Raw genomic sequence first — 10,230 nt, 5'->3', positions numbered from 1 at the left:
GAAATTGAAATCCTTTCACCTTTCAAGGGGATACATTTTAGTTAAAGTGGCTAAATTTGCCAACTGGTTTGCTTAACATTTACACAAAAATTTATATTTCTATGAAGGGTTTTATCATACATAATTGTGTTTAATGTTCATATAACTCAGTGAGGTTGTGAGATGATTGAAGCCTCAGAGAGGAGATTAGACGGTCCTAATTCCAAGTGAAACTCACAGTCCTTTGCCTGTTGAGAATGATTTGTAACCACACATACACCAACTTCTCATCTGTCTGAGAAGGGTGGTTGTTCCAGAATTGGTTACTAGAAAATCAGGTTACCAGAGAGATCAGGTTAATTGAGATCTTTGAATCCACAACACATTTTGTAGAAAGAGGACCAGTCTTAAAACAAAAATCTTTTTTTTTTTTGTGAGGAAGATCAGCTAACATCTGATGCCAATCCTCCTCTTTTTTGCTGAGAAAGATTGGCCCTGGGCTAACATCCATGCGCATCTTCCTCTACGTTATATGGGACACTGCCACAGCATGGCTTGACAAGCGGTGCATCAGTGCACGCCAGGGATCCGAACCTGTGAACCCTGGGCCACCAAAGCGGAGTGCGTGCACTTAACCACTGCACCACCACGCCGGCCCCAAAACAAAAATCTTACTTTGATTTGTTGTTTTAATTGCGTGTTACCTAATAATTTAAGACATTCATTTGCTCACTTTGTTCTCAAACTTTCGTTTGGAACTTACTTTGCTAGATACTGGAAGACAAATTGGATATGGTAACTGTTAGGATACATGAATACTTGCATGTCCTTATATTCAGGTCTATTTCCAAAAATATTTAAGGTAGTTTATAGAAATATATATGATTTAACACAAAATAAAATAAGAAGAAAATAAGAAAATGTAATTGGGGTGAAAGAAAAATAAAGCCAGCAATGAGATTCATATACAACACAAAGTGTAAGCTGTGAGATTTTGTTTTTTTTTTTCCTTTTTTGGTGAGGAAGAATAGCCCTGAGCTAACATCTGTTGCCAGTCCTCCTATTTTTGTTGAGCAAGATTGGCCCTGAGCTAACATCTGTGCCCATCTTCCTCCATTTTATATGTGGGACGCCCGCCAGAGCATGCTTGATAAGCAGTGCGTAGGTCCGTGCCTGGGATCCGAACCTGTGAACCCCGGGCCGCCGAAGCAGAGCCTGCAAACTTAACCACTATGCCACCGTGCCAGCCTCGAGATTTTGTTTTAAAGTTTGACTTAAGTGTAATCATGTTCCTACGCCAAGAGGAAAGGGGAAAGTGAATATTCAAGATAGAAGAGTTGGAGGCGATAGTTGCTGGAGCAAGGTCTCAAGCAGACCAGAAAGAGCGGGATCAAAACCACGACGGTGGTGAGGATTAGTGCCTCATGAAACTCAAAGGATGTGCTCATACACAGGGATGAAACAGCGATGGTTTGTAAGAGTCAATGTGGAACAGAAAGCAAGCCAACCTCCCCTCCTGGTGCTGAGAGATGTGGGGAGTGGAGAACAGCCTCAAATACCCAGTGAAGCACTGTATTCTAAGACTGGAAAACCTATATTCAATTTTCTTTTGCTACCCTACTTCCTGACTCAGATTTGTGGGTTGTGCTGCCTATGTTGCAGAATCTGTAACGCCACAGTGGTTTTTGGGAGTATTGGGAGCCTGGGAAATAGATTTGATTGGATAAGGCAAGCTTTGGCCCTTCATTTTCACCTTGGCTTTGAATATAAGTAAAAGCTGTAAACCTACCTTGTCTTATCTTCTTTACTCTATGGTCTCCTTCATTCGACAAATATGAGTGCCTCTTCTGTGTCATACAGTCTGCTCCCTTGTTCTATTTTTTACCTTTGTTCATCGTTGCTGGGGAAGCTGCTGCTGAGGAGTTCTGATTCAAATCTCTTCTCTTCAGTAAAGTCTGCGGAGATTCAGGCTAAGGGCAACTCAACCCTAAGTAGGTGCAGGATCTTCTCTCTCATTCAAAAATGAAATCTTTTAAGCTTCTTGTTTCCTCTTCTTTCCAGCACCAAAGGAGGCTGTAATTTAGCAGCAAAGCCACGCATATGTTTTTGAGTAGGGCTAATAGAATTCTGGGCACTTCGGAGAATCACAGTGTGAGTCAAGAAAGGGCCTCAGAGGACACTCTAAGAAACACAGCCCTTTTATTTTAGAGATAAAAAATTAAGGCCTCAAATAAACTTAGTACAAGCACAAACCTAGTAAGAGGCAGAGCTGGAACTAGTGGTCTCCTGACCCTTAGACCAATGGTCTTTCTGGCTTGAGACTCTGCTCACCAAATAAAGCTGGGCTAGTGGACTCAAATTTCACCACTTGCAGACAGGCATTTGAGGGAACAAGAAGTTTAAATTTACCTTCCTATGTGAGCTAGAAGATAATATCAGTATTTGCATTTTAAGTGCTTGTTTTCAGAGCACTTATATTCATCCTTGCGGTAAACTAGGCAACCACCTAGTAACAAGGATTATCAAAACTCAACCCAAGGGAAGGAACTGGTGCACTTTCATGTCTGATTATTTCATTTTGTGAACTAAGTGCTCTGATCTCCCAAGGAGTTTCCAAGCCAGAAGTATGTCATGCCTGAAAATGGGAAACGAAGATAGCTATTTCTCTACATACCCATACACAGGTACCACAGATTTAGTATTTGCAAGACTAGATTCTTGGCATTTTAGGGCATGGGGTGGGAGTGGGGGCTATGATACACCACTCTGCCATCCAAGTTGGTTTTGTGGTCAGAGTGTCAGAGCTGGAAGAGAGAATTTTGTCTAATTCTGCAATTTAGATGAAGCAACTCTAATTCAGAGATTAAGTGGTTTGCTCATTGTTTTAGAAAAGCAAAAGCAATTTGAGCAATTTAATCATTGATTGCATCTCTCTGGTTGATTCTGTTCTATTCACATTGCCCCTCCATGGCACACTGCTATCAAACCCGTTACTTTCATTTCAGTTTCTCTTTAATCTCAATGATCAATAATCTACCTGGGATCCTAAATCCTTGTTGGGTTTTATCTTTTACCATTTCATTTAGGATTGTGTGTTGTTACAGAATCTTGACTTTAGTGTTGTAAGATAATTTGCCATTTTCATGGCTATCAAAAGTAGCACAGCTAACAGAGGAAAGCACAATTTTCAGAAGTAGCAGTTCAGATAAAGCAGCCTCACAGAAAAATCAGTGCCATTTACAAGACTTGGTTAATTTTATTCAAATGGTTTTGTCTAACTTAATAGGTTCCTGTTAAAGGCTCCATTATAGTCATAGTACAAAGACCTGAAATTATTGAAGACACGTTATCCACAACATTACAATATATTCTATAATTTATATACTAGGTGCTAGTCTATGTTAAGGGAAAAAAAAAACCAAAGAGGAACATTGTTCCAACACATTAACAATAAGCCTATTCTGATTAATAGGCCGTCGTCCAATTAGCCTAGATTTTCATTAAAATTTTGTATATAATCAAGTGTATAATCTCACACAATATCCAAATTTTATACTTTTCATATATTTGGGACAAATAGTTACTAGTCAGACAATCAAAACCATTTGCATGGGGAGGGAGCACTTCATGTTACAGGTGAGGGGGCCGATGCTCAGACAGATTCAAGGACTTTAGCCAGGTCACAGAGCTGGCTAGCTCTCGTCCACAGCTGGAACTAGCCCTACATCTGTGCTGTCTGTTCTGTTTGTTTCTTATCACAATCCCTCCCCAATTGTGGACACCTTCGTAACAGTTTTAATCGTCTAGGAGATAATGTGCTATTCTATAAACAGCACAGGATTTGGGATTTGACAGATGGAGGGGTTCGTTTTAGCCCCATTTTTTGAAAATCCGGTGATCTAGTAAGCCTTACTCCCTCTCTCTGGAGCCAGTTTTCCTCATTTGTCAAACTGGGGTAAACACCTGACATACGGAGATGTCATAGAGAAAGCGTGATGTGTGTGAACTGCGCAGCATGTAGTAGGTGAACATACGGTCCCTCTCCCACATGGGAGGGTGACTGTATACTTCTGGAAGTACAGGCTGCACTAGTGAGAGCACCAAGTAACGAGTTCACGCCTTGACAGATAAATTAGATAAATGAGGGAGGATAAATGGCCAGCAATCTTTATGGGTTCACTTACTATGATGGGACTAATTTTCTGCAGGGGAGAAACTGAGGGACAGCATTACAAATCTGCTGGACAGAAGTCCAGATTTTAAGGAATAGAGTGGCCATTATCTGTATAGTAGTCTTTGAAAAAAAATTTTTTAAAAATTGCAGGAGGAATTAGAATAATTTCCCCCAAGAAGATTGTCATGTTTTAGTGTAACAGTGATCAACTCTTTAGAAAAAGTAATTAAATCCACACTTACAAAGCAATTATTTGGATTATACAATCCCTATTTTAAAGACATGTGCCAAATTTACTTTGAAACTATGAAAACTTTCACACATAACTGGAAAAAATAAGTATTTCTTAAAACTTGGGGGTACCATGTCAGTGTCTGAATATGACAAAATAATGAAATTTATGTCTAAGTACATCAATATGCCCCACTCCCTGGGCTGAGAATATGGGAATCCTAGTCGTATTTGCCCCAGCTGGCTTAGGGCAGAGGTGCCATGCCAGGACAAACAAGCAAAGACCAGAGACTATTGTCTCTGCCCAGTTTGTAAAAAGGAGGTGTCACTCTGAAAAGGGGCCATTGGGTCTACCCCTAGTTCTGCAGCAGTGGCTGAGAGATTTTGCCCAGGGGCAAGAGGCAATCCATAAAAATAGAGACCTAAAAAGAATCCTCCTGGGATCAGAATAAACCTGACACTGGCCTCAAAAACTAACTCTGCAAAGGGACCTAAATTTAATGGATCAGAAAGTGGAACAATTTATGTCCCACATAACGTAAATAATGTAAAAGTTTTTGGGTGATGAAAATGTTCTAAAATTGATTGTGCACAACTGTGAATATTCTAAAAGACTACTGAATTGTACACTTTAAATGGGTGAATTATATAGTTTGTGAGTTATATCTCAATCTAGCTGTTATTTAAAAACACAGTACAGGCCTTATTTGGACACTGACTCTAACACACTAAAAAGCCTTTCACAGCAATTTTGTGGACATTCATTGAGATGTGCTCTTATGATTTGTACACTTCACTGTTGTTGTGTTAACTTTGTAATATAAATTTTATAGAATATCAGGAAAACTTCAAATGCTAAGTGGTTAAAATATAACAACTTCACTACATTAACATAATACAGAGGAGATCTGGATCCTTTTCTACTAGCAATGGGACTTTGGGTAAAAAGTAGCTGTCCTTTGACTCAGCATACGTGGCTGTAACAGTGACAGAGTGATACCAGCCCTTCTTTCACCGCCGTCATGAAAATTACAGTTCTAAGTATGGTAGACGAGCCCTTATCGGAAAGGCTTGGGGCCAGGTGATTTTAATTTAGAATTTTTCAGATTTTAGGCAGCCCACATTATTATATAATACCCTCAAGAGGTCTGTGGAACACAACATAATCAAATCATTTCTCTAAATTTCTTCAAGAGAAATACACACACTTAAGATGGATGAATCAGGACTATAGAAAACCTCACATCAGTTCAGGTCATGTTTGCCCACCAAATAAATTCTGGCGTCAAACTTAACAATATCATCAATAAAATCTTTTGATTTTCAAAACATTTTATACATCCAAATTGCAGATAAGGGGACATATGCTATATAAATTCAAGTCCCAGCTCTGCTGTATCACCTGTGAAGAAAATATCTAGCTATTTTATAAGGCTGATGCGACTCAAAATAAAAATGCGATGTTGTGTATCTGAATGTTCCCAGCAACAGTAAAGCATGATGCAAATACAGCTTCATATTACCAGTTATTTAAAAAGTAAAGCCAGTTAATATTTAATATTTTATTTTAAAAACAGAAAAAACGTTAAAATACATGTTTTTGGAGTATCAACATATAAAAAAAAGTGCAAGAACCCTCCCTCATCTCTAAGGCTTAAAGAGCAGTTATCCAGCTATAGTCCACTTTCCTGAATTTTCTCAGTTCTTTTTCTTCAGATTTTGACAACTGATGTATAATGTCTTCTCCCAAATCTGTGTTATCTGTATCCTGGACCTTTTCAGTAAAATCATTTTCTTCATCTGAATCATCACTTTCTTTTTCTTCTTCCATATCTACATCATTGGGAGTTTCTTCAGCACTTTAACAATAACAGAATAAAATATAAACAATTACTATTTAAAAATACATTCCTAAACAATAACTTCCTAATTTAAGACACCGACGTAGAAATATAATCACATGGACAAAGTAAATAAAAATCTTGCTATTGGGTGCACTTTAAAAATTATGGGTTATTATAGGGGCCGGCCCCATGGCTTAGCGGTTAGGTGCGCGCGCTCCGCTACTGGCGGCCTGGGTTTGGATCCCGGGCGCGCACCGACGCACTGCTTCTCCGGCCATGCTGAGGCGGCGTCCCACGTGCAGCAACTAAAGGGATGTGTAGCTATGACATACAACTATCTCCTGGGGCTTTGGGGGGAAAAAAGGAGGAGGATTGGCAATAGATGTTAGCTTAGAGCCGGTCTTCCTCAGCAAAAAAGAGGAGGATTGGCATGGATGTCAGCTCAGGGCTGATCTTCCTCACAAAAAAAAAAAAAAAAATTATGGGTTATTATAAAGAGAAATACAGTGGAAGAATATTCTCATGGAGGATAACACAAACTATCCTGTTTCCCAAAACAGAATATCTAAACATTGTTTTAAGAACTGCTTTACCTCTTAGACTCCTTAGACAGCAGCAATGAATTTACAAACATGGAGCACAAGAAAGAAGCGGATGGCAGTACATGGGCTGGAGTGTGAAGAAGCTGGAGTAAAAACAGAAAAACAGGGTTTCATTTCAAAAGAGTAAATGCCGAACACAACAAGCTTTCCCCACAGAAAAACCAAACCAAAGAAAAGATGTACTCCCACCTTCCTACCTTTACGCAAACGACAACCCCTCCCCTCACCCCAGGTCAGGCCACAATAATCTGATATCATAAGTTTATGCTACTTGGTTTGGGTATTAAAGTTGCATAGTATACAAATGATTATTCAAAAGTTGTTACAGATTAATTGTATAAAAACTCTAAATGCATTTAATCTATTCCACATTGTTTTAATTGCTACTCACCTCACTAATTGCAGGTATGTTTTCTGTTAAGGGTAGTTGTATCAGTTCATTCTCTAAAGCTGCATTTAATTTCTCATGCTGTTGTTGCCTGTGCTTTCCCAGTATGAAATAAAATGGGGTATTCGGAAGACTTTCTTCTGCTAGTAGCTATAAGGATTTAAGATAAATGAAAATTACTTGAATAAAAAGGAGGAAGTTCTCTTGACTCAGTAAGAAATACTACAGAGTCATAAAATGTCAGGGATGGAAGGATCTTTAAAAATTATGTAATATGATTCTTTCATTTTACAGGTAAAACAACTGAGGCCTAGTAGCCCACTTACTAGGGGAAAAGCTAACAGTGGACACTTAGATGACAGAACAAAATAAGCATTTAGTAGTGCTTCTCCCCCAAATCCTACAAAAATGACAGCAAAGGAATTTTCAAAAGTGCATAAACCCACAGTGATAAAGAGAATGGGTAAACGACAGCATGCTGGAAGCACAAAAGTAGGTTGAAGAGTGATAAGTAACTTAGTAGACCTGAGAAAGCAGGATTAAAGCTGGCCGTGGAAAGAAGCATCCTGATTTATCCTGCAGAATCCTGCAAATGCTCAGGCACTGGTACTGATGGTATTAATACCTCTGTAAAGAGCTAAAAAACTCACCAGGCAGCCTGGTTGAAAGTCTATTTAGAGAGCACTCAGATTCCCAGATCTCTTTCTCAGCCCCAGCAGAGGGCTGGAAGTATATTCTTTGGAGTGCAAAACAGAAGTGCATCTTTAGATTGGATATGTGTGTGTAGATTGTGTGTGTGTGTGTGTGTGTGTGTGTGTAGATTGTGTGTGTGTGTGTGTGTGTGTGTAGATTGGGTGTGTGTGTGTGTGTGTGTATGTGTGTGTGTGTTTACTTCATACAGGGCTACAGGGTCCTTCTCAAGCCAGGTCAACATCCTGCAAGCAAGAATTTACAAGAATTTTATCTGGGCAATTTGACCACCTTAAGAGAAAAAGACCTAAAAATAACAACATTGGAGACTTTCTCAAAATAGCCAGATAGTGGAGGCCAGCAGATAAATTCCACCCAGGCAGAGACTTTCCAAATGGCTTTTTTGCTCACTTTTAAATAAGAGCAGACAGCCAAGACTCATCAGACTGATGAAAACCTCCAAAATGAAAGACAGAGACCAAAATACATTGAAAACAAAACAAAACGGAAATGGACCATGCAAGAGAGAGGAAAAAAAGTAGAAAATGAGATGATAAAAGATGAAGAAATCGCCCAGAAAACAAAAAGAAAACAGGAGAAAAAATAAGAGTATTAAAGCACCATTCTAGAAGGTCTAGTACTAAATAACAGGAGTTCCAGGAAAACACGAAGGCAAAAAGGTAATTCTTCCTCAGTCATTTCTCTGATCAACTCTCCAAAGGGCTCTACTCAGAGGAAAAGCCAACCTCTTTTCATCAAGGCCTATTTTGACCACCCTATATAAAATGGGAAGCTGCACTCCATACCCTCCTTTCCTGTATTCCTCCCCCTGTAATTTTTATCACCTTCTAAAATACTACATATTTTACTTATTTAATGCTTGTCACTGTCTGTAACTTCTTGCTAGATTGTACACACCACAAGTTTAAAGACTTGATTATTTTGTTCACTCATGTATCCCAAGCATCTAGAACAGATGATAAAACAAAAAATTGCTCAATGAATTCAATGAGTTTTCAGAGGAAAATAAACAAGCCAGGTTACAGATAAAGGATCAAGAATAAGAATGGTATTGGACTTCTAGTAACACCCCAAGCTATAAAATAATTGGATGATACCTTCAAAGTCCTAAGAGAAAATGATTTTCAATTTACAACTCTATACCCAATCGACCAAGTGGGAGAAAACAGAAACATTTCCAAACACGTGAGGTCTTAAATTTGCCTCCCATGTACTAACAGAATGTGCTTCATTAAAGGGTGTGACCAAAGAAAGAGGAAAACTAGGGCTATTACAGCAGAGGTGAAAGGAGTCCCCAGAATGATGGTGAATGTAGATTCTATGAGGACTACTGTGCAGCAGGTTTATAGAGCGATCAGTCCAGATTGAAGCAGATCAGAGAGCTCTTGGAAATACTTCTTTAAGACTCGAAAGAATGCCTAATATGTCTGAAAATATTGACAGAAGATATTTACACAACTTGAGTAGAGTTTAGGGGTGAATTAGATGAGAAGTAAATAGAAAACTAAGCAAATGAGAAAAGAAGGCAATCATTAACTTCAGAGAAAACAAAAAGTTGGGGATAAAAGGAAAAACAATCTGTCTATTACTACATGGCTCAGCTATGAATTGGTTTACATGGTAATAATGATGAATACTAACCTAATTTAAGATTTATCTATACTGGGAAAATTGGGGGACAGTAAAGGTGTGTGTGTTGTGTATTCAGTGAGCGGTGGTGTGAAAAAGAGCTACAACTTCAACTTCAATAGATCATAGTTAACAGATAATACCTAAATCTGAAAAATTCAGAATTAGCAATATAAACATGTTTCTTAAAGATATGGAGGTAAATAAAACCTATAGCTAAAAGAGCTGAAAGTGATTTATCTTTGTGGGTAACGACAATGGTGTTAGAAAAGTTTTTCCTGAAAAGTCTTAAGAACTATTCGACTCTTTAAATCACAAGCATTTATTACTGTGATCTGTAATTTAATTACAAATTAAAACTACATTTTAAAAGAGTAATATACCCCGAAACAGGCAAGCAGTTTTTATGTGTATGGTTTCTAATTCCACTTTAAGGAACATGAAACGTTCTTCCCACAGCTGAGTTCTAAAAGACAACCTTATCTTTGTAGGGAGGCAATGTAGTCTGCACCCGTGAGTGGCTATAACATACCTGTTTGCTTGTTGGTGTGAGTTTCTCTTCCGGAGACTTTGTACTGAATGTCAATAAACTCTGAAAAGAGAGATCAATTAATGACGCAAAAGATAAATTGTAGAGTGCAAATCTAAATACAGATGTTAAAGTTACAAAAT

The 10,230-nt window shown here is 38.4% G+C and overlaps 1 protein-coding gene across 1 annotated transcript in view; it reads right to left on the bottom strand.

Moving 5' to 3' along the window:
• Positions 1-5,926: 5,926 nt before the first annotated feature.
• Positions 5,927-10,230, bottom strand: part of WDR75 (WD repeat domain 75) — a 31,485-nt gene continuing 27,181 nt past the window's right edge. Inside the window, exons 18-21 of the mRNA XM_058549403.1 lie at positions 10,091-10,150; positions 7,222-7,368; positions 6,822-6,913; positions 5,927-6,243 (exon numbers count right to left, since the gene is read on the bottom strand). Of these exons, the coding sequence (XP_058405386.1) occupies positions 6,039-6,243; positions 6,822-6,913; positions 7,222-7,368; positions 10,091-10,150 (504 nt within the window). The 3' untranslated portion in view covers positions 5,927-6,038. The remainder of the gene's footprint in view (positions 6,244-6,821; positions 6,914-7,221; positions 7,369-10,090; positions 10,151-10,230) is intronic.

This window comes from Diceros bicornis, chromosome 10 (genome assembly GCF_020826845.1).
Source record: "Diceros bicornis minor isolate mBicDic1 chromosome 10, mDicBic1.mat.cur, whole genome shotgun sequence".
NCBI lineage: Eukaryota > Metazoa > Chordata > Mammalia > Perissodactyla > Rhinocerotidae > Diceros > Diceros bicornis.
This window is presented reverse-complemented; position numbering and strand designations above follow the sequence as displayed.